At 42.4% G+C, this 25,424-nt stretch overlaps 1 protein-coding gene across 4 annotated transcripts in view; it reads left to right on the forward strand.

The window, feature by feature from the left end:
- Nucleotides 1-24,421, forward strand: part of PDE1B (phosphodiesterase 1B) — a 298,615-nt gene extending 274,194 nt beyond the window's left edge. For 3 of the 4 annotated variants that reach the window (XM_075265807.1, XM_075265810.1, XM_075265809.1), the window contains 8 exons: nucleotides 2,675-2,800; nucleotides 3,810-3,911; nucleotides 5,997-6,117; nucleotides 18,015-18,096; nucleotides 18,177-18,300; nucleotides 18,945-19,087; nucleotides 19,182-19,250; nucleotides 22,607-24,421. In XM_075265807.1, coding sequence (XP_075121908.1) covers nucleotides 2,675-2,800; nucleotides 3,810-3,911; nucleotides 5,997-6,117; nucleotides 18,015-18,096; nucleotides 18,177-18,300; nucleotides 18,945-19,087; nucleotides 19,182-19,250; nucleotides 22,607-22,626 — 787 coding nt within the window. In that variant the 3' untranslated portion in view covers nucleotides 22,627-24,421. Of the gene's footprint in view, nucleotides 1-2,674; nucleotides 2,801-3,809; nucleotides 3,912-5,996; nucleotides 6,118-18,014; nucleotides 18,097-18,176; nucleotides 18,301-18,944; nucleotides 19,088-19,181; nucleotides 19,288-22,606 lie in introns of all 4 variants that reach the window. The other variant, XM_075265808.1, reaches the window with a different exon arrangement.
- The last annotated feature ends 1,003 nt before the right edge of the window (nucleotides 24,422-25,424 follow it).

The following is a 25,424-nucleotide window of genomic DNA, read 5'->3' on the forward strand; positions in this document are numbered from 1 at the left end:
GGTGTGGACACGCCACAATTTCCAAAACTGTCTCGTTTTTGGAAATCGTAGCACGTCAATTACACCTACGGAAACGCCAGTGGTTTCCCCAAAGGGAGAACTATAACATGAAAGTCCGTGGAGGAAAACTTTGCAAACTTTCTGTCTAAAGCGCTTCGGGAAGAACTGCGATGCGTTGCGGTTTTTCCTGCAGCAATTTTTTCCTCTGGGTTTTAGTCAAAAAGGGTTTTTACTATGAACAGAGCCATATTTAAATTTGTAGATAAAATAAGGTCAATGAAATAATTAAAAATTTTGCAGCGATTCAAAGATTTTCTCTAGCCATCTTAGTCCTTCGGCCCCATTGCAGTATAGCATTCAGGTCCATAAACCTATATGCGGATCAGCTCTGAACAACTGAGTTCTAAGCAGTTGTGTTTAAGAAGGGAAAATCTTTTGCAAAAATGTATTTGAAGGTCTTCTGAAGATCAATAATTTCATTATGATTCTACGGGAATGAACCGCAACAAAATCTCTTGGGCTTTGACTGTTACAGTGCTATGAAACGTAAAAACACGGCAAGATTTCCATAGAAACAGTCTGGGTGTCACATGTCTGGAGTGACATAATGATGTTCAGACTGAGTTATTTTAACGTCTCGCACATCAGTAATGTCTTAGCTGGTTTGCAGTAGCTGTTAATGCACTTGAGAATGCATTAGGTAGATTCCCCTATCCCTCCTTATGTATTGGATCTAATAGAAACATTAATATACATGTTATTGTTTATAGAACGCTCTTTAATTTCCATTAATTTGATTAAAAGCTTGTATGAGATTATCAAACAGCGCCACTCTTCTACATAGGCTGCACATAGGTATTACAGCTGAGCCATATTCAAGGGAATGAGAATGAACTGCAATGCCAGGCACAATAAAGTTGAAAAACTCTGTAACTAGACACGCAATGGGCCTGCTGTCGGTTTAGGGTCCCCAATCCTGGTGACAGGCACCCTTTCCAATCAAACGCATTAGTTTGGACTATAGCAGAGAACATTCAAGCGGCGGATGTTATTACTACCTATATACGTCAGTAATACTTGTACTGTCCCCACATACAAGGTCATCCTCTGCAGCTGGACCGCACGAAATTTGATTTCCAGCTACAAAAATGATTATTTACGGTCGAAAACCATAAAACTATGTAATGTTCTCTCACTAGAGCTGGAAATGACAAAAACTATAAATAGCAGCTCATAGGATAGGATATATATATATATATATATATATATATATATATATATATATATATATATATATATATATAATATCATACCCTGTTATAAATCCATATAAAAAGTTAATAATATAGTAAATCATGGTGACTCGGATATTTCTCTGATTCATAATATGGTGTCAGGCGCTATAAGGGGAATTCATGAAGACTGGCTGTACATACACCCTATAGATCCCTTCTGTTCTGCAGTAATGTGTGCCCATTTATTGAGCGTCTTAGGGTAAGTTCACATGGGGTTTTCTGGATTGGAACCTGAGGCGGCGTTCCGATCCAAAAACCGGGTAGCTGTGACTGAAAGCCGGTGCACTGCATTGGCATCCAGCCACGCACTCCGCTCCGGATTAGGCCCAATAAATGGCGAGGCGTCTCGGCCCGAAGAATGAGCATCTCGCTTGATTTCAATGGGAGCCGTCTTTTTGGTCAGGGTTTTGAGGCAGATACGGCCTCAAAACTCTGACCAAAAAACTCTGTGTGAACTTACATCTATGCCTTCTGGCCTAAATGATAACACTTGTGACAGGCTGTGAGAGGCCTCAAGCTAAGTCCCACTTTTTAAAAAAGTGGTGAGGGTGAAACCAAAGGTAAAAAGTCTCATTTTTTTTGCACAAAAATTGCTAAAATGTGATTTTTTTGACACTTTTGTGGCTCAGGGGAGGGGTGAATTACTCTTTTTGTGTTTCGTTTCGCTTAGCGCCAGTTCACATCTGTTCCCCTCTCTGCATGAAAAATGTGGAAGCAGCACCTTTCTCTCCGCATATTACTTGTGGTGGAAACCAAACGGACCCCATTATAGTCTATGGGGTCCACCAGTTTCCTAAGGTAACAGCTTTGTTTATGCAGATTACGTTTCCATTCAGGGGGTCCCCAAGCAGACTCCCCAAATGAAAAATCATACGCAGATGTGAACCGGGCCTTAGTTTCTGATGAAACAGAGAATTTGCTACCAAATGACATAATGAATATATCAAAAGCCATACATACTAGAAATGGTTCCCAAAGCCCAGGGAGTGCAAAGGCTATACAGTGGATATATAGTGGTTTTCTCTATTCTTATCAGTACCCGATTCCCTGCTGACACAGTTGCTAACCAATATCTAATAACCCTCTTTATCTTCCGTAGCATACTTTCACCACTTTACTCCATTTGTCCAGAAGAGAAGGTTAAATTAATCTAAGATATTTTTTCCTAATTTTTGTTGCTTAAACCCGGGGTGCGTCTTATAGTCTTCCGAGAAAAACACTTTGGTGCTGGTAGACTCCCTTTAAATGTCCCACTTGCCTTGTAACTATATATGATCTTAGTGGTAGAGACAACGTATAACTTTTTTGCTATTATTTTATTAATGAATTCCCCCAATATCTTTTATTTATGTATACTCTGCACTGCCATTTCTTTGTAGATCAGACTGCGCTATCCTATACAATGACCGGTCAGTCCTGGAAAACCACCACGTCAGTGCAGTCTATCGGATCATGCAAGATGATGAAATGAACATATTTGTGAATCTCACGAAAGACGAGTTCACGTACGTTTCTTGTGTTTTTTTTTTCTTTGTGATTGATCGATATCTGTGCCCAGACACCAATAGCCTTCAGTTACAGGCAGCAGTAGCGGCGGAGTATTGACTAAAGCATTAAAGCTTGGAGCAGGCCGTAAGTAATATAATTAGATGCTTACATGTACGGCCCGCGTTTTATTACCTCTGGTATTAATGAATTGGTCTGAAATAGAGATAGAGCAGATGGCTGGCTTCTTCCTCTGTGATATTTCATTATTAGCAGATCATAAGATCCAGATAACTCCCATTTCTTGGCAGAGTTAAAGCGAGGGTTAAACAGACCCTGCCAATCCCCATAATATGTCTGGTTTAGTAATGTAAATGAATAGTGTGACTCTTCTATTCTTAAGACTCTGCATTGTGATCTTCTTCTGTTATCAATCCTGGAAATGAATGAATACATTGACAACTGAACATTCCCATTCCCCTTGCCGAATAACCGTGTGCCGACACTCTGTGGCACTAGAAATTCGGGGCTTACAGTATTGGACAAGGGGAAAGGTAACACATGGTTGTCAGTTTATTCAAACATTTCCAAGAGTTATTATAGAGGAATGACGCAGTGCCTGGCGTTAAGAGAAATCGCTCCATGTATTATACAAGTATTTACTATGACAGACGTGTTAGGGGGCATTCACACGGAGTAACGCCGGGCGTGTATCACAGCCGTACACGCCGGCGTTACGGCAGACTGCCGAACACTTCCCATTCACATCAATGGGAGTGCTCGTAAACGCCGCTGTTACGAGCGCTCCCATTGAAGTGAATGGGAAAGTGTTCGTCAGTCTGCCGTAACGCCGGCGTGTACGGCTGTGATACACGCCCGGCGTTACTTCGTGTGAATGCCCCCTTAGGGTGTATGTCCTCTATAAAATGTCTAATATGGTGAAATATCAGACTCATATCTATGAGATCTTTTATACAGTATCCTCTACTATCTGCAAACCTCATTAAGTTTCTCAGTTTGTTTCTGCAGAGAACTAAGGGCTCTTGTCATCGAGATGGTTCTAGCCACAGATATGTCTTGTCACTTCCAGCAAGTCAAAACCATGAAGTCTGGCCTGCAGTCAATGGAAAAGTGAGTCCTCAAATAGACAAGCCTTAGCTACTTAAAACAGTAAGATGTTAAAGTACGATGCACCATAAATGTCAGATAGGATGGAAAGCTTGTGGACAAACCAAGTGTCAGTGAGAATATATCTTTCTGCATTGCAACCCCAAGCATGTCTTCTGCAGGTACGGTTCCATTCTTTAGAATAGATGCTGATGGGCTTAAAGGGGTATTACAGTTTTATTAAATAGAGGTTTTTCTAAGAGTGAGTTATATAATTTCCTGACCGCTGACTGCTTATTCTGAGCCTTGGAAAAGAACAAATCAGTTCTGAACAAACACAGCTCTGCAATGTGACTGTAGATGGGAGTTAGTACCCAAGGCTCTAGTACAGGCTGTAGAACAAGACCAGAATTGGGAAGGAGGATCACAGGTCTTCCTATATGGCTGTAGAAAATCACACAGGAAGGGCTAACATGGACTTTTGCTTATTTTATCTTCAAAAATTTGTACCTTGATTGTTACATGGGAGGATGTTATATAATAGATGAGAGTTTCATCTAAACACTACTCCATGCCAGGTCAGACCATGACCCAGCTGCTCAACCACTCAGATGATGCCCTCAATGTTGACCACAAAAGTGGTTTTAGAAAAAAGAAAATTAAAACAGAAAACATTTTCATACACAGTATTATATTATTGAAAAAATAGAAAGCTTTTAAAAATCTAAACATAATTGTATAGCAACTAGAGATGAGCGACACTGTTCGATCGAATATCTGGCCATTCGAGGTATTCGATTCCAATCGAATACCACGAGGCAAACGCACTAAAAATTTGTATCCCCTCCTACCTTCTCTGGCGCGTTTTTTTGCACCAATAACTGTGCAGGGGAGGTGGGACAGGAACTACAACAACGGAGGCATTGAAAAAAAAAAATCTGAAAAAGTAATTGGCTGGCTAAATCAGGTGACCTCCAATTTATACGAATGATGGATTTAACATTTGGTTAATTTGAGACTGTGAACTAGACAGGGATAGATGTACAGGCAGGGTTAGCTAGGGATTACCTTTATTTAGGTGGGAATGTTACTCACCCATCTCTTTGGGGCTCTATCTTGTTGGGATCCCTGTCAGCTTGCGAGATGCGGGAGCTGACTTTTTCCCATAGGAATGCATTGACCAGCGTTGATTGGCCGAATGCCATACAGAGTACAGCATTCGGTCAATCAACGCTGGTTCCGCCGGGGGAGGCGGAGTCTAAGTTCGGTCCAAAGCAGTTTCCATTCTAGTCCGATCTTAGACTCCGCCTCCTAACAGACAAGCCTCAGGCGGAACCAACTTTGACTGGCCGAATGCTGTACTCTGTATGGCATTCGGCCAATCAACATTGGTCAATGAATTCCTATGGGAAACAGTCAGCTCCCACATATCGCAAGCTGACAGGGATCCCGGCATAATACAGTGACTTGGGCTTGTTAGATGCCCCCAGACATGCTTCCCCTGCTGTCCCAGTTGCATTCCAGGGTGCTGGCATCATTTCCTGGGGTGTCATAGTGGACTTGGTGACTCTCCTGAGTCGAAGAGTGACATCCCCTAAAACGAGCATTTTTTCCCCATAGACTATAATGGGGTTCGATATTCGTTCGAATAGTCAAATATTTAGGGGCTATTTGAAACGAATATCGAATATTTTACTATTTGCTCATTTCTAGTAGCAACCTGGATGATAACATTTGCAGCGACCCATACTATAAAATGAATAGATTATGTAGTCCTCACTGTACAATGCATTAAATAATAACAATGCCAAATAGCTGATTCTTTATACCGTTATATAGTTTGTATCCCAATATACCACTGACAACTATGCTCAGAACAAGCCCTCGGACATCTATGTTGACAAAAAAATAAATGCTATAGTGACCGATAACAATGCTGTATGTAGGTGTCGAGTGTGCACTATGTCTGCAATAGACTGCTCTAGGGCGCCATCCTATACCCTTCATAGAGGCCAATTCAGTAGTTTGATGTCTGTCATACCAGACAATGGTATATTATATGTGATATATGATTTCATATACTATAACCCTTCTTGTCATGTATTCCAGCATTGACAAAGCCAAGGCGCTCTCTCTACTACTTCATGCAGCTGATATCAGCCATCCCACCAAGCAGTGGAAAGTGCATGCCCGGTGGACCAAAGCCCTCATGGAGGAGTTTTTCAGACAGGTAACTACAGCAGTATACGTCAATTCTATTCAGTTATTTCACAAAACAGATCTGTGCAGACATATAGCGGGGAAAATACGTATTTGACACACTGGCGATTTTGCAAGTTTACTGACGTACAGAGAATGGAGAAGTCTGTAATTTAATATTTGGTGCAGAAACCTTTGTTGCAATTACAGAGGTCAGATGTTTCCTGTTGTTCTTGACCAGGGTTGCATACTCCCAGATCTTGGCCCACTCCTCCATATAGATCTTCTCCGGATCTTTCAGTTTACCGACGTACAGAGAATGGAGAAGTCTGTAATTTAATATTTGGTGCAGAAACCTTTGTTGCAATTACAGAGGTCAGATGTTTCCTGTTGTTCTTGACCAGGGTTGCATACTCCCAGATCTTGGCCCACTCCTCCATATAGATCTTCTCCGGATCTTTCAGGTTTCAGGGTTGCATAATTAATTAATGTCCATATCTATTCTGCTAAGTGTGTAGGGCAGCACAGGAGCTTAGTGGTTAGCACTCTTGTCTTGCAACCCTGGGGTCCTTTGTTAGAATCTAACCAAGGGCATCTAACATCTGTTTGGAGTTTGTTTTTATTCCCTATGTTTGCATGGGTTCCTCCCCACGAACCAAAAATATACAGAAAAGTAATTTCTCATGAACATTGTGAGTATTGGGGATCAGCACCTGTATGGCAGCCACTGACATCACAACTTTCTCTGCGCTTTGTATGAGAAAAGCACATTACGAGTGTGTCATTGTAGCAACAAGGATTTTTTTTAACCCCACAGAGACACAGCCCAAAAGTGACTTAAGGACTAGGCCTCTTTTTTCAAAACTGACATGTGTCACTTTAAATGTCAATAACTTTGAGACGCTTTAACTTACACAAGTGATTCTGAGATTGTTTTTTCGTAACACATTGTACTTCATGTCAGTAGTAAATTTTCGACAATATATTTTGTCTTTAATTATGAAAAAATAGGAAATTTGGTGAAAATTTTGAAAAAAATGCAGTTTTCAAACTTTGAAATTGCAAGCCTTTCAAATAGAAAGTCATACTACCCAAATTTTTTCATAAATATAATTAACCATGTCTCATATTTATGTGGCAATCAAATTTTAAGCACCCTTTCATTTTTTTCAGATATTATAAGGCTTACAAGTCAAGCAGTAATTTTCCAAATTTTCAAGAAAATTTCCAAAACACATTTTTCAAGGGACCAGTTCAGTTCTGAAGGGAAATTGAAAGGCCTCTCTAATAAAACCCCCCAAAAGTCACCCCATTCTAAAAACTGCACTCCTGAAAGAATCCAAAACAGCAGTTAGAAAGTTTCTTAACCCTTTCAGCATTTCACAACAATTACAACAAAATGGAGGTCAAATTTACATTTTTCAATTTCTGTCACTAATATATTCATTTAGCCATAGAATTTACACATTTACTAAGGGTTAAAGGAGAAATTGCACCCCACATTTTGTTACACAATTTCTCCCGAACACGACAATACCCCATATGTGCTGGTACCCTAATGTACGGGCACACAATCGCTCTCAGAACGGATGGAGCATTAATTGGATTTTGTAGGCCAGATTTTGCTAGAATACTTTTCAGGCACCATGTCCCGTTTGCAGAGCCCCCAAGGTGCCAAAACAGGGGAAACCCCCAAAATGTCACCCCATTTTGGAAACTAGACCCCTCAAGGAATTTATCAAGGGGTATAGTGAGCCCTTTGACCCTACAGGAGTGTAGCAGAATTGGCCCAACAAAAGGAAAAGTAACATTTTTTGCTATAAAATGTTGCTTTAACCCCAAATTTTGCATTTCCACAAGGGGTTAAAAGAGAAAATGCACCCCACAAATTGTCAAGCATTTTCTCCCAACTACAGAAATGCCCCATATGTGGATGTAAAATGATCTATGGGCACGCTGTGAGGTCCAGAGCGGAAGGAGCGCTATTGGGATTTTGGAGGGCAAATTTAGCTGGAATCTGTTTCAGGCACCATGTTGCATTTGGAGAGCCCCTGAAGTGCCAGAACAGTAGAAACCCCCCCAAAATGACCCCATTTTGGAAACTAGACCCCTCAAGGAATTTATCAAGGGGTATAGTGAGCACTTAGACCCTACAGGTGTTTCACAGATTTTTTTACCATTGAGATGTGAAAATGAAAAATTACTTTTTTTATAATAAAATGTCACTGTAGCCCCAAATTTTTCATCTTCACAAGGGGTTAAAGGAAAAATTGCACCCCACATTTTGTTACACAATTTCTCCCGAACACGACAATACCCCATATGTGCTGGTACCCTAATGTACGGGCACACGGTCGCTCTCAAAACGGATGGAGCGCTAATTGGATTTTGTAGGCCAGGTTTTGCTAGAATATTTTTCAGGCACCATGTCCCGTTTGCAGAGCCCCCAAGGTGCCAAAACAGGGGAAACCCCCAAAATGTCACCCCATTTTGGAAACTAGACCCCTCAAGGAATTTATCAAGGGGTATAGTGAGCACTTTGACCCTACAGGAGTGTAGCAGAATTGGCCCAACAAAAGGAAAAGTAACATTTTTTGATATAAAATGTTGCTTTAACCCCAAATTTTGCATTTCCACAAGGGGTTAAAAGAGAAAATGCACCCCACAAATTGTCAAGCATTTTCTCCCAACTACAGAAATGCCCCACATGTGTATGTAAAGTGATGTATGGTCACACAGTGGGAGAGAACAATAGTTGGAGGGTAGATTTGGCTGCAATTGGTTTTAGTTACCATGTCACATTTGCAGAGGCCTTGAAGTGCCAAAACAGTGAAAGCCCCCAAAAATGTGACCCCATTTTGGAAACTAGACCCCTTGACTTCAGTGACGTCAGTGTTAAATTGCACCCAAGTATAGCAAACATTTGGATGCAGCTTGTATGGCAATAATTTATTTTGCAGAAATTACTGCATAACCGGATGAAAGTAATTGTGTGCAGAATACGTGATGGTATAAGGAGGCGATATTCCATGGAAAATAAATTCTAAAATTAATATTCCATGGAAGTGTGGTACAATCTAAAGCACTCCTTCATGCACAAGCCAGGTTTATCAGGGCAGGTGTCACACTGATAAGTGGTGTCTCTCCTTATTCCTCTTTTGTAACACACTCTGCATCTTTTTTGGTTTTTCCCTTTTTTAGCAGTTTGGGGGACTTCGCCGGGAAAATGTTGCCCTGGTACTATACGGGAACCTTGAGTTCCAGAAGTACTGGGGCCTGGCACTTCTAGGTCCCCAAATATCAGGGTCTTGATAATTGTCTCCTGAAACTCAAGGAAAGTTCCTGTGTGGCCTGCACATCGTGATAGCACGTACGCGTTATACAATGCCATCTGAACCATGTGCACGGCCAGCTTTTTGTACCACACTCTTGTTTTTCGCATGGCACTGTAGGGCTTTAGGACTTGATCAGATAGATCAACCCCTCGCATGTACTTATTGTATGCCAGGATGCAGTCTGGCTTGGAGACAGTGGTACTGGTGCCACGCACAGGGACAGAGGTGCTGCTGCTGCCATGAATTGTGGTCAGTACAAAAACATCCCTCTTGTCCTTATACTTGACCAGCAGCATATTCTCATTGCAGACGGCACTACTCTCACCCTTTCTGAGGGGCTGCGCAATATGTGCCCTAGGGAGGCCTCTTTGATTTCTGCGCACAGTCCCACAAGCTGCAGTTCCTCTGGAACTCAGGGATCTAAAGAGTGGGATGCTGGTGTAAAAGTTATCTACATAGAGGTGATAACCCTTGTCCAGCAGTGGGTGCATCAAATCCCACACAATTTTCCCACTAACTCCTAGGATTGGGGGGCAGTCTGGGGGCTCAATCCTTGTGTCCCTTCCTTCATACACCCTAAATTTATAAGTGTATCCTGAACTGCTCTCACATAGCTTATACATTTTAATGCCATACCGTGCCCGCTTACTGGGCAAGTATTGGCGGAATTTTAGCCTCCCTTTGAAACTGATCAGAGACTCATCAATTGCAATGTTCTGATCAGGGATGTAGGACTCTGCAAATTTGGTACTAAAGTGTTCAATAACTGGCCTAACTTTGTATAAGCGGTCAAAATTTGGGGCATCTTGGGGCGGGCACTGGGAATTATCATTGTAATGAAGGAACTTTAGGATACTTTCAAACCGCTTCCTGGTCATAGCCATTCGATAGATTGGAGTGTTGTGCAAGACATCTGTACTCCAATACTGATGAATTTTAGGTTTTTTCACTATGCCCATATGCAGAATAAGACCCCAGAAAATCTTCATTTCTGCTGCATTTACTGGGGTCCAGTTCTGTGGCCTGGCATAGGAAGAGGTGGCATTTTGTTCCAAAAATTGTACGGCGTACAAATTCGTTTGGGCCACCATATGATCTACAAACTCATCAGAGAAAAAGATTTTGAAAAAGTCATTTTCTCTGAAGCCCTCAGTCTCAATTTGTATTCCTGACCGGGCAACAAAGTCAGGAAGCTGAGGTTCAAAATTTTCTGGTGGTGGGGTCCACATGGGCTCTACAGGTGTGGCAACTAAATCAGCAATTGTTCTGGGGCGCCTCCTTTGGGGTTGCTCATCACTGGATGAGGAGGAGGAGGAGGAAGAAGAGGAAAAATAAAGGAATGGGGCATTTTCCTCTTCTCCCTCGCTGGCGGTATCAGTGTCAGAGGCCAGTATGGCGTACGCCTCTTCTACTGAAAACCTTCTTTGGGATGATTGGGACTGTTGGGACATTTTTGTGTGTGTGTGGTGTTTTACTTGAGTATATAAAACTTTATTTCTTGAAACTTTATTGAAAATTCAAAGTGTGGGGTGTGTGTTGTGCTTTAACACGTGTATTTGATGTAAAAAAAAAAAAACCTGCAAAAAAAGTACAGATGTGATCACTAACGTTTATTTGTTACTGATCACTGCGCTGAGTAGCACAAAGGAAAAAAAAAAGATTCTTTTCTTCTAACTAAAATTGAATTAACTAGAAAAAAAGTGCACAAAAAGTACAGATGTGATCAGTAACGTTTATTTGTTACTGATCACTGCGTTGAGTTTAGCACAACGGAAAAAAAAAAGATTCTTTTCTTCTAACTAAAATTGAACTAATAAAATCTAAAATAGACGGAGCAGTCTATATATATTTTATTACTAAGTCTAACTAGAAAAAAAGTGCGCAAAAAGTACAGATGTGATCAGTAACGTTTATTTGTTACTGATCACTGCGTTGAGTTTAGCCACAAAGGAAAAAAAAAAGATTATTTTCTTCTAACTAAAATTGAACTAATAAAATATAAAATAGACGGAGCAGTCTATATATATTTTATTACTAAATCTAACTAGAAAAAAAGTGCGCAAAAAAGTACAGATGTGATCAGTAACGTTTATTTGTTACTGATCACTGCGCTTTAGAAAAAAACTGAGTTTAGAAAAAAATTCTTCTCCTAGCTAAAATTGAACTGCAATAATACAGATAGAAGTGTGTATATATATATATATATATATATATATATATATATATATATATATATATATATATATATATATATATATACACACACACACACACTATATCTTTATTGCAGAAACTAACTAAAAAAAAAAACCCAAGAAGGGCTTTCCAAAAAAAGTTCTGCTGGTAAAGTGTTAATTTTACCAGCAGTCAGGAAGAAGGGGGAGGGAGGCTCTGTTCTGCACCCACTGGCTAGGTGCAGATTGCAGAACTTTTTAGGAGCTGATGCAGCCAGACGTGAGATCAGAGGTTGGTGGAGAGGGGGGATGGGAAGGGGATGGGAATGGGGATGGGAGGGTGGGAGTGGCTGGTGGAGTGGCTGGGGGGAGATTTTTAGGAATGACAGGAGAGGGTGGCTGGCAGCAGCAGCGACGGAGCTCTGATCAGATCAAATATGTCACTGAAGACACGCAGCAGCAGCGGTAACGCACAGAAGGCTCACAGGGCAGCACGGAGGTCTACTCTGCTCGCAAGTCCCAGGGGAACTGACATGGGAAGCAAAGTGACCCCCGGTTAACACTGTCCTGCAAGCCTGCAATTGGTTGATCGGCCGTGACACGTGCCGATCAACCAATTGCAACATCTGGAGGGTTGGCGCCACTGTACGCCCCCCAAACACTCGACAAGGATTGGTGGTATGTATACCTCCAATCCCTGTCACTTTTACTGACATCTGCCGGCGCAGATCCAATGATCTGTGCCGGAAAGCTGCCGGAAAGCTGAAATTTACCGATCTGAATAGATCGGTCATTTTCAGCAATCTAAGTGGCAGGGAGGGGGTTAAACCTCCCGATTCACGTGGAGAAGGTTGTCTGCTGTCATGGACAGCAGCAACCTTCTTACAGTTAGCGTCTCTTGAGACGTGGAGACTATTTATAACCATGACGTACTATTACCTCATGGGTCGCTAAGTACCAAGCTCCCATGAAGTAATAGTACGTCAAAGGTCGCTAAGGGGTTAAATAAATGTCCATATCAAAGTTGTAAAAAAAAACTTTCTAAAAGAGGAACCAGTCAGAAGCAGTTGCTGCTGAAGTAAGTTTTCTATCCTGGTGCTATATAATGTCTACCCAGTACATTACCTGTGCTGCTGTATAATGTCTGCCATACCGCTGCTGCTTGAGAATAGCAAAGCAGCAGGATCTCCTTTTCTTTATATTTGCAATGTGTAGGAGACATCCCTTCTCCTTAGATTTATATGAGTTTCTATGTAACCTGATCTCTTTATGTATGTATTTTATCAGTTCATAGTAGTACCCAGTGTTCACATCCCCAAAGAGTTACATCAAATGCCATATCCTGGTCAATTCTGATCTTTGTTTGTTAAGATAGATCATTGCAGCATCCTGGAGTGCTGCTATTTTAGATTTTTGTCTGTTGTGCCTCCAGGTTATGTTGGTCTTCTGTGTTCAGTGTTATGCGTCTCTGTTATGCAGCTTTTCCCTGTTTTTCCCCCCTTCGCAGTTCAAAACCAATGCCTTGGTTCAGCCCTGGTCAATCCTTGCTCCACTTTTACCTCCAACATCCAAGGTGGGGCGTAGCAAGAGAGGAGAAGTAGTTGTGGACTTATATCACCGAGCCTGTAAGGGAGGGTACACACGGTGTAACGTGCCGCGTGATGTGGCACGTCTACGCCGCGGGAGCCTTTGCGGGCCGTACACGCTCCCATTGATTTGCTGCTGATGTGCTCCTTCCACACCTGGTTTTCACTGCACACCTGAACTTCTGAGTTATGCCTGCATCACCATCAGGGCCCTTCTGAACACCACCACACCAGCTCAGAGAGGAGAGGTCCCCTCTCCAAATAGAAGTGCCCGGGGGAATACTACTACTATCACCACCATCATAGTTCTGCAGGACCCCCCTCAACTGCGTCCGACCCTGAAGTGGGATTGAGGTACATGTGGAGTGTGCTCAGCCTTGCAGCTGGCACATCCTACGCCACTACAACTCCCATCCACCGGTCTCCTCCACTAGGTTGCGGCATCATTATATGTGAAGGTTTTTCTCAGTCTTTCATCCTACTAGTTATGGCACGTGTCACATTTCTTGACAGTTAGATCCTTTGTTAATAATTGATCCAAGTCAGGAACAAGTGTATACTACTTCTGTGTCTTCACTATCTACTCGACAGTTCTCTGCTAATCTTTCATATCTGTACAGAACACAGAAGGAATACTAAACCCAGAAAGGAATTCCAAAGTAAACGAGCGATAATCTTGTCTACAGTCAGTCTGCGGGATTTTCTTTATGTTCCTAAAACACACTGGCTTCAAAATAAAATTATTGATTATTTTTAATTATATTACATAATTTTTTATTTTAAATGTAGATTGTGAGCCCCAAATAGGTACCACAATGTACATTTTTTTCCTATCAGTATGTATTTGTAGTATGGGAGGAAATCTATGCAAACATGGGGAGATCATACAACTCCTTGTAGATGTTGTTCCTGGCAGGATTGAAACCCAGGACTTCAGCGCTGTAAGGCTGCAGTGCTAACCACTGAGCCATCGTGTTGCCCCACAATTTTTGACATACTATAACTAATTAGATGCATAGTGTGTTGTATATTTACCATACTTTCATGGGCTTTTTGGTAAATTTGAGGAGCTTTGCACCCTCTGAGTCTGACCATTGCTGTCAGCCATTTATGAAGGAGTTGAAGTTAAAGTCGGGCTGTGGAAAAAAAGAGGCATTGATGTTTTGGCCCACAGCCCCGCAGCCCAGAATTGGGTACTTCTTCAGTCTGTTATGCTTAAATGCTTTAGCATTAACAAAACATTAAAAAGGCTCTGGATATTTCTCTGGATACTTTTTTTTCTTACGTAGTAGCTCCCATAAATTTTGTTTTCCATTTTTATAGGTAAATTAGTGATTTTGATATAAAGAATTCCTAGAACCCTTAAGTTGTGGCTCTGGTTTTGACATTAAGGTGCATCAGCCACTATCTTTATTTGGCTGGTATTGAATCGACTAGACATCCATTTTAGATGACTATTTTTCACAGGCGTATGCTGTCTGTTTTTCTCTGATCCAAAGTATTGAAAAATAGAGAAATCTTGTTAAAGAAAAAGCTGATCCATCAACCAAGGACAAAACACATCCCTTAATGAATTGAGGGCAGAACACAGAGAGCAAATGTCCATTAAAAATGGATTCCTGTATAAACCCTTACAGAGAACTCATTACTTTTATATTAGATTAGCCTCTGCCCGCGACTTCGTCTGCGGGTTGTTGGAATGGATGATCCGCCAACATTCAGCAAATTGCTGCCGTCGATGGTTTGCATGTTCTGGCGTTTTGGCAGCTCTCAAGCTGTCCTGGTGCTGAACTTGTTCCTCACACCGTGCCTGTGATTGTTCCGGCATCTCAGCAGCTCGTGATATAATGAGTGTGTTGTTGGTGTTGATGATCCACCAGCTCCGGCGTTTTGACAGCTGTCAAGCTGGCCTGTCGCTGATCGCGTTCCTCGCACTGTGCCCGCGATTGTTCCAGCATCTCGCTGGGACGCCATATAATGAGTGTGTTGTTGGTGTTGATGATCCACATGATCCAGCATTTTGGCAGCTCTGAAGCTGGCCTGTTGCTGAATTCGTACTGGCACTGTGCCTGTGTTTGTTGCGGCATCTCAGCAACTCGCTGGGACGCCATATAATGAGCGTGTTGTTGGCGTTGATGATCCGCCTGCTTCAGCAGCTCTCAAGTTGGCCTGGCACTGAAGTTGTTCTTTGCACCGTGCCTGTAATTGTTCCGGCATCTCAGTAGCTCGCTGCAATGCCATATAATGCATGTGTTGTTGGCGTCGATGATCCCCCCTCAGTTCCGCTTGAGGAGAACTCTGTTGACTTCTGGCTTGCTTCATAGCTCTCGTTTGCGACAAATTAGATATTCTTTTTTCAGGCATGTTTAAAATTGACAAACTGCCAATTTGGATTAAAGGTGTTTACCCATGTCAAGTTGCCTGCAGTGCCTGGAGCAGATCAGATAATATGCAAAGGTATGCACACAAACCACTGAGGGTTAGCGTGTGTTTACACAGAGAGATAACAACCCTGGCTTTCTAAGAAGCTGAGATAAGAGCAGTGTAATATAGTATATGAACATAAATTCATAACAGTCGCGAAGTCATGTCATTTACTGGGATAAAAAGTAGCCTATATTTTAATCGAGGTTACAATCTATCTATGTAGCAAATTTCATTCAAATTCGTTTAGCTGTTTTTGCGTGATTGAGGAACAAACACACAAACATCTAAACACACAAACTTTCACATTCACATTTCTTTATTGTATGTTTTTGTATATAACCTCACCTCTTGGCTGGTGTGCATTTACTCTAGTAGCCTATTGCTAAATGTGGGACAATCTTTAGCAGATTTGTCCTGCGTTTGTCTACTGTCAGCCACAACAATTTTTCCAGATACTTTTCCAGTCTATAACTCCATTTGTGACAGAATGTCACATTTTGCTGAATAAATCTCACCATCTGTCTTCTGTTTTCTATCCTTTTATCCTGTATAATAAGCAGGTGAATCTGTCATCAAACAACAACTCATTGTAAATTGCTTTGAACAGCTCTTAGATTTATAACGTAGACCTGATTTTGTGTTATTCTAATTGTTTCTTTTCACCATATTGTGTAACCTTAGAAATAATTATAATACATCAATTTACTTTATGAGCCTAATAATATACACATTGCGAGCCTCACTGCGGTTATTGCCACTTATTAAACTTCTGTTCAGGCATTTTAATTTTAAATTAAAAATATAAATCTGAAAAAGCTGTATTCACAGACAACAAAATGTGTCAGTGTCATTACACAGCTAATGCTTAACAACTCAGAAACATACAAACTGTTCCTTTCAAGCTGCCAAAAACAAGCTGCCACGTCTCCTTTGTATGTTCTGAAAAATACGAAACAATTATCCATATATGACTAATACAAATAAGGCTGGGCTCACACCTGCGCCTGATCTCCGATCGGGATTCCGTCTCCTTTGTATGCCTGAGGAAGAGGCCTAGAGTCTCAAAAGCTTGCAATCTGTCATCATTTTAGTTAGACATTAAAAAAGGTATCAACTACTGAAGACTCAATTTTTTATATTACATGTTCTGTATGTATGTTTTCCACTATAATGCTCTTATAGTGTACCATTCATGATATAATCTGAAAGATGGGCCTGCTGGATAATGTATAGGATAATAAGATAAGATAATCTTTTAATAGTCCCTCAGTATGTTACAGTATGTTGAAAAAGACCCTAAGAAGTGGCCCCTGGACTCTGAAGGCCCTCAGCGTCCTGAGCAGGTAGAGCCTGCTGTGGCCCTTTCTGTGCAGCGCCTCCAGGTGATCAGCCCAGTCTAGTTTATTATTGAGGAGCACACCCAGATACTTATAGGTCCTGACTATCTCAATGCATGTCCCTTGGATCTCCACCGGGGTCAGAGCACTTCTCCGTTTACTAAAGTCCACACCATCTCCTTGGTCTTCCCAGCATTAATCCTGTGGTGATTCTGCTGGCACCATTCAACAAAGTCCCGGTTTAAGTCTCTGTATTCCCTATCGTCGCCATCAGTGATAAGGCCGACTATAGCAGAGTCATCGGAGTACTTCTGTAAGTAACAGCTGGATGAGTTGTGCCTAAAGTCAGCAGTGTACAGTGTGAAGAGAAATGGGGCAAGAACTGTACCTTGTGGTGCCCCCATACTACAGATCACAGTGTCAGACACACAGTCCTGGGCTCTCACATACTGAGGGCAGGTTGTCAGGTAGTCTAGGATCCGGTTGGACAGGCGATGGTCCACTCCACCAAGGTTCAGCTTCTCCCTCAATAGCCCTGGCTGTATGGTGTTGAACGCACTGGAGAAATCAAAGAACATTATTCTCACAGTGTTCCCGGGTTTCTCCAGGTGAGAGAGAGCTCTGTGAAGAAGGTGGATGATGGTGTCATCTACCCCAATGCCTGGCCAATAGGCAAACTGGAGGGGGTCCAGAGCGGAGCTCACTAGGGTAGGATGTCAGTGCTATAGGTCGGTAGTCATTGAAGCCTATCAGGGTTGGGTTTCTTTGGGACTGGTACCACACAAGATGTTTTCCACAGTTGAGGTACCACTCCTAGCTTTAGACTCATATTGCACATGTGTGTAATAACGCCACACAGCTGGTCACTGCACATTTTAGGAACCCTTACGCTTAAACCATCGGGTCCTGCGGCCTTGTCTGCTTTAATCCTCTTGAATTCCCTACACACTTGAGACTCCTTGAGGATCAGATAGTCAGATTGCAGTTGACTGCAAGTCGTGGGGGTTGGGTCTTGGTGTGTCCAGTGCTTACTATACACGGCCATGATGTTGTATTTGTTTTCTTGCAGGGTGACAAAGAAGCTGAAATGGGGCTGCCATTCTCACCACTTTGTGACCGCAAGTCCACATTGGTGGCTCAGTCGCAGATAGGTAATTCAGCTCTGTAAACATTGACGGCCCTGTGACTCATTTTACTGCATTACTGCAACAGTTGATCTCTTCTCTTACAGGATTCATTGATTTTATTGTTGACCCAACATTTTCTGTGCTGACCGATGTGGCTGAGAAGATTGTTCTTCCATTAGTAGAAGAAGGAAGCAAAACCAAACCAGCGGCTCCAGTCAATCAGTCCAGGTATGTGATGTTGTGATCACTTACCTAGAAAATGCTAAATTAAAGGGTTCCTGTCACCATGAACATATGCATGTTATAGAGCAGGGAGGACTGAGCAGATGGATGTATACTTTTATGGGAAATGATTCAATAGAACTTGTAACTTATTATAGGGTTGAGGGGATATCGTCACTCCATAGGGAGAGACCACCATTTAGGTATGTGGAGTCTTATTAAGCCATGAGCGCTCCACTGCAAAGGAACATGGGAAGAATATGCAAATCTGACTTCCTTGATGTAATTAGGATGCCAGTGCCACCAATAGAGGGCACTGACTGAGAATGTGCAAGTCTATCTTCCATGATGTAATTAGGGCAGGAGATAGAAGTTTGCTTGTGTAGAGTAGTGAAGCTAGTAATTGCTGGCTTCACTACTGTTAAAAGATGGACTGTGGAGGCGGCAGTTCCTCTCCACTCCGCATCCATCTTCAGGCAGCCCTCAGCGCTGCAATAAATAGGGCCCGTTACGTGCTGGAGTTACTCCAGCAGGTAACGGCCAAGTTGTAATGGGGACACAAGTTACTGTTCTCTCTTGAATACAATGGATACTGAATTGTTTAGAAATTATTCCCAATATATAGACTTTACCATTTATCTATTTCCAAGTCATAGTTCTCAGTGGAGACAGCCATCCCTGGATGAACAAGCTGAGCTAGGAGACATTAATGCAGACCTGAACAGCTTCCGGTCAACCTGGACCAAGTACATCCAAGAAAACAAGCAGAAGTGGAAAGAAAGAGCAGCGAGTGGTGAGGAATCTATCATTTATTGCAGATAGAACAATATTTATTTATGTACATATTATAAGACATCTCTAATAATTGCTTTGCATTCTATTTGTAGGAATCACAAACCAAACGTCTGTGGATGAACTTTCACCCTGTGAGGAAGAGCATAGCACAGAGGAAAATGGTAACCTGGACTAGTGCACAGTTTCCATGGAGTCCAGGTAGGGACTTAGAGAGAGGGATTTAGGACAGGAAGAACCATTAGGGCTTGTACCGCCATGGATTAAGTTTATTTTTGCATGGCTGCTGCCTGGGCTCACTTTAGTTTTATAGAGCTGGGACCTAATCTAGGTTCATCTGGGGCCAGCTTATTACTGGGTTCTCTTCACCATTTTACAGAAACATGCTGCAACCATTACTTATAATATTTTGATATAACAGGAGACTCCATGGTATCAATTCCTGCAATATGCTGGAGTACATAAGTGCCATACTAAGAGTAATGAATATACCAGTCACATAATAAATATGCCTACAAAGGAACCCTTAACAAAATTCACACTGTAGTCTCCGCTCCTAGTGGAAGTGCAGCCCTGTGTAGTCCGTATAGTAGAGATTAGAGATGAGCGAACACTAAAATGTTCGAGGTTCGAAATTCGATTCGAACAGCCGCTCACTGTTCGAGTGTTCGAACGGGTTTCGAACCCCATTATAGTCTATGGGGAACATATACTTGTTAAGGGGGAAACCCAAATCCGTGTCTGGAGGGTCACCAAGTCCACTATGACACCCCAGGAAATGATACCAACACTCTGGAATGACACTGGGACAGCAGGAGAAGCATGTCTGGGGGCATAAAAGTCACTTTATTTCATGGAAATCCCTGTCAGTTTGCGATTTTCGCAAGCTAACTTTTCCCCATAGGAATGCATTGGATAGCGCTGATTGGCCAGAGTACGGAATTCGACGAATCAGCACTGGCTCTGCTGGAGGAGGCGGAGTCTAAGTTCGCTCCACACCAGTCTCCATTCAGGTCCGACCTTAGACTCCGCCTCCTCCGGCAGAGCCAGCGCTGATTCGTCGAATCAGATGTAGCAGAGCCGAGGGTGCACTGGAACCCCTGTGCAAACTCAGCTCACGCTAATAGAATGCATTGGCCAGCGCTGATTGGCCAATGCATTCTATTAGCCCGATGAAGTAGAGCTGAATGTGTGTGCTTAGCTCAACTACTCCACTCCATAAGGGTGCTAGTGCACCCTCGGCTCTGCTACATCTGATGTAGCAGAGCCGAGTGTGCATAAGGGTTCTAGTGCACCCTCGGCTCTGCTACATCTGATGTAGCAGAGCCGAGTGTGCATAAGGGTTCCAGTGCACCCTCGGCTCTGCTACATCTGATGTAGCAGAGCCGAGTGTGCACACTCGGCTATGCTATATCAGATGGGCTGACCGGCACACGGTGTAGTTGAGCAGAACTGGCTCAGCACTACTAAGTCTCTTCATACCCATAGGAATGCATTGGCCAGCCTTCGGCCAATCAGCGCTGGCTCTGCCGGAGGAGGCAGAGTCTAAGGTCGGACCTGAATGGAGACTGGTGTGGAGCGATCTTAGACTCCGCCTCCTCCAGCAGAGCCAGCGCTGATTGGTCGAATTTCGTACTCTGGCCAATCAGCGCTGGCCAATGCATTCCTATGGGAATTCAGAGACTTAGCAGTGTTGAGCCAGTTCTGCTCAACTACACCGTGTGCCGGTCAGCTCATCAGATGTAGCAGAGCTGAGTGTGCATAAGGGTTCTAGTGCACCCTCGGCTCTGCTACATCTGATGTAGCAGAGCCGAGTGTGCATAAGGGTTCTAGTGCACCCTCGGCTCTGCTACATCTGATGTAGCAGAGCCGAGTGTGCATAAGGGTTCCAGTGCACCCTCGGCTCTGCTACATCTGATGTAGCAGAGCCGAGTGTGCACACTCGGCTATGCTATATCAGATGGGCTGATCGGCACACGGTGTAGTTGAGCAGAACTGGCTCAGCACTGCTAAGTCTCTGCATACCCATAGGAATGCATTGGCCAGCCTTCGGCCAATCAGCGCTGGCTCTGCCGGAGGAGGCGGAGTCTAAGGTCGGACCTGAATGGAGACTGGTGTGGAGCGATCTTAGACTCTGCCTCCTCCAGCAGAGCCAGTGCTGATTGGCCAGAGTACGGAATTTGACCAATTTGACCAGCGCTGTCCAATGCATTCCTATGGGGAAAAGTTTATGTCGCAAAAATCACAATTACACACCCGATAGAGCCCCAAAAAGTTATTTTTAATAACATTCCTACCTAAATAAAGGTTACCCCTAGCTATCCCTGCCTGTACAGCTATCCCTGTCTCTTAGTCACAAAGTTCACATTCTCATATGACCCGGATTTGAAATCCACTATTCGTCTAAAATTGAGGTCACCTTTCGGCAGCCAATGACTTTTTCCGATTTTTTTCGATGCCTCCGGTGTCGTAGTTCCTGTCCCACCTCCCCTGCGCTGTTATTGGTGCAAAAAAAGCGCCAGGGAAGGTGGGAGGGGAATCGAATTTTTTTGGAGTTTGCCACGTGATGTTCGATTCGAATCGAACACATCGAACAGCCTGATATCCGATCGAACATGTGTTCGATAGAACACTGTTCGCTCATCTCTAGTAGAGATGCTTTCTTCATACCTCTATTCTAACACATGGTTATTTCACTTAGGCCTTGTTCACATCTGCATTTGGTATTCCGTTTGGGGAATCCGCAAGAGGACCCCCTGAACGGAATACCAAATGCATTGGCAAATGGTGAGCTTATAAAAGCACATGGACCTCATAGACCAGGGGTCCTCAAACTGCGGCCCACGGGTCACATGCGGCCCGCCAAGCACTTCTGTCTGGCCCCACCGACAACGCCGGCAGGCGTGCATTTATAATGAAGCTCCTGGGGAGCTCGGGCCAGGCCATGGAGCGCACTTCACTTTTACCTATTGGAGGGCACCACTCCCGATGTCTGTGCGACCTGCTCTGCCTCCGGCCCACTGTTTAAAAAGTTTGAGGACCCCTGCCATAGACTATAATGTCCACGTGAGTCATGCAGAGAGAAATGTATTTCATGAACTACTTTCCTCTCCGCATGACTGGTGCAGAGACCACACGGAAAACACAAGGACCCCATTCATAAGCTCACCACTTGTCAATGCGCTTGGTATTCTGTTCGGGGGGACTCCCCGAACGGAATACCGAACGCAGATGTGAACCAGGCCTTATTGTCACCTCCATGTCAGCATGAACCACTGACCATTTCTTCTAACTTGTCCCACTGAAAAATCATAAGCAACACATGAATATTCCACCAGTCTCATCACGATACCAACCTCTACAGTAATAACCTCCTGACCTTGTCTACTCTCTTTACTCATATTTTAGCTTATCTAGCGCAGGTATTTTATCTAGCGCAGGTATTTTTGCATAAAATTATTGCCCTGTCCACTTTTCTGCTTTTGACTTTTCTGACGACTCCTCTTCTCTTATTGCCTAGGTACCACTCCTGCCACATAGAGGTCCAGATCCCCTCCCTGCAGCACAGAAGGACTAGGACACAGGGAATACAGAGATTGGATCTGAAGCCGCAGGTCACTTGGCACGCACAGAACATCTGGCATTCAGGGAACTTGACAACCCTTAGAATCCCACCGTCTGTGACATCGTGTGGGTGACCCACAGATCATTGCACAGCTCTTTCTCTCTGTCCGCCTGTCTCTGCTATGTGGGTCTGTCTCTCTTATTGTGGATCACTTAGGTACCACCATATGGAACTGCCTTTGCTCTGTAAAACAGAGCAGACTTTTTCATTTTCTGTTTCTCTTAGATTAAAGCACTCTTTTTATTTTGCTGTCAGCAATGTACATCTACATTTTCTATATACAGTATATATATTGCCTCCCACAAATCTTTCAAGGCTCTGCATGACTTAGTTCTCATTTTCCAGAGTGATGCAAAAAAAAAACAAAAAAACAATTCATATATGCACAGTGACATAAAGAAAAAAAAAACGGAAACACGATCCTTCATCTCATCCGAGGATAGTACAAAGAAGATGGCGTTGGACTATCTGATGTATTGTAAGACAATGCAATATTAAAAAACTTTGTACAGTGCCCACCAAATAAAGAGTTGCAAGTATCCAGAACTCAGCCAGAACAGTGCTCCTCAAATCAGTCCTCAGGGATTGCTACCCAACCATAGTGCATGTGTAACCATCAGTTCTTAGGCATGGAAATCTGTCAATCAGATCATTTTTACCTGTCTGTGAATGGTTTGAGAGTTACTGATTCTGAGCAATAAGCATCTGGTACAAGGGAAGGAGTAGTCCAATGGAATGTAAGGCAGGGATTTATACAGCCAGATCATGGACTCACCCTATCACGTCTTTGTAAACTAGTAAAACAAAAGGGACCAAAGCATGTTACCGTAGTTTAATTAGAAGAATGCTTATCTATTGGATTATTCACTTAGTATTGCTGCTTTACACATTAACACCTAGCACAGTGTGTATAGTTTATTCCTTGGCAGGAAAACAACGCTACTTCTATACTTTCCAGCTACCACCCATAATCCTGATACTCTACTTCCTCTAAGACCCACCAAGCAAGAGGAGACCAGAAGTCTTATCTAAAGACCACAAGTCCTTTCCAAAATATATCCTGAAATGAATTTCCCATGCCAAGCCTGTACATCATTGTGTGTGTTCATTCCCTGTGGCGGATTCTTGAGAGTCTCTTGTTTGTCCTGTCCCGGCTGTGTCACGGATTTTCGATGTTGTGTTTTGTGCCTTGTTTTGAAGTGTCCTGTACCAAGTCTCAAACTACTCATCTACTCATCTGCCTTTCCAAACCCCGAATACAGACATACCGTAGTACTCTTTCCTTTACATACCGAACCTGCTGTGGCTTCAGACCCCTGACCACTTGCTATATACTTGGTCATTTCTCTGTTCTACAAAAGGTCTTAGTTCATGGCTTGAGTTTGCATTTAACCATCACATCTCAGGTTAAAGATTTTCAGGGAGATTGTCACAATCATACGGCAAATTGATATTATAGGTTGGATGTGTCCATACAATGAACAGCATAGTATGGAGCCACAGTCTTATGAGCGTTACATTACATCAATACTTCATTATGTGCATCCATATATCAGGTACCATAGAGAATTTCTAACTTACATGCTAGAGATATTAGACCTGACCAGACACCATAAGAACTTCGGAGAGGTGATGATGGTGTAGGTATAACAATCTGAGTACAAGGAGTGAATGTAGGAATCAGATAACAGGATATATGTTGGATATTTGCTTTAAAATGCTACAGTTTAGAAGAAAATTGTAGACAGATCCATTATCTATTGACTGGTACTGTAAAGATTCCCATAAGTTACATCAAGAAATCTAATGTTAAAAAGAAACCGGGTTTACGAGGCCTCATGGTGTATACAAAATACAGTCTTAATATTGTTGTATTATCTATGGAATAGGTGAATTGTAACTGTATAGAGATGAATGATTGTCTCCTACTCCGTCACCAATATGAACAGCGGTCTATATCTAATATAATGCCATACTAGTCGATATCCTCATGTTACAAAATTCCAACATGTCCTCATTGGTAAGAATATCCAGCAACTATATTCCATTCTCTTGTGGCTTCCATATTCCATATTGGTCAACAGCCATAATTTGACCCAATTTCTTAGAACTGTTATGTCTTCCTTTTTTCTTTGTGTCGTCCTTTATTCTAGATTTTCTTCTGTTACATCACTCCCTATCTGATAACTTTCAATGGCAGGAATACGGATCTAGGAGGTAGTCTTAAATATGCACACATAGAAGACATTTTCAGATGCTAACATGTTTCGAGAGGTGATTTGTCAAAGTCTTCCTTAACTTTGGAGTGGTATATCATGTGTTACAATATGTGGATTCAAGGGAAATGGTCATTGAGAATGGAAATCCAAAACTGCGAGGTGACTTTACTAGTTCAGAGTGTGAATGTGGTTTATTTTAGGATATATAGATCAAAGTTCATATTTATTTTCTAAAGATCCAAACAGGTTCTACTTTTATTAAATATCTAATGTCTTAGGAATTCCTTTGTAAAAACTTACAAAAGCAAGATAACGTCAACCTCCGGGTTTCCACTATATAATGAAAAGTCTGGTTTTTCTATTTTATCACAGAATTCCACCATAAATCCTGATACATCAGTAAGTAAAATATATGAAGTGTGTAACCTGATGACATCATGAATCCTGACCACTTCTGGATAGCGTTCTTTAGAATTGTATCTTATATTTTTAAA

Source organism: Leptodactylus fuscus, chromosome 2 (assembly GCF_031893055.1).
Source record: "Leptodactylus fuscus isolate aLepFus1 chromosome 2, aLepFus1.hap2, whole genome shotgun sequence".
NCBI classification, from domain to species: Eukaryota; Metazoa; Chordata; class Amphibia; order Anura; family Leptodactylidae; genus Leptodactylus; species Leptodactylus fuscus.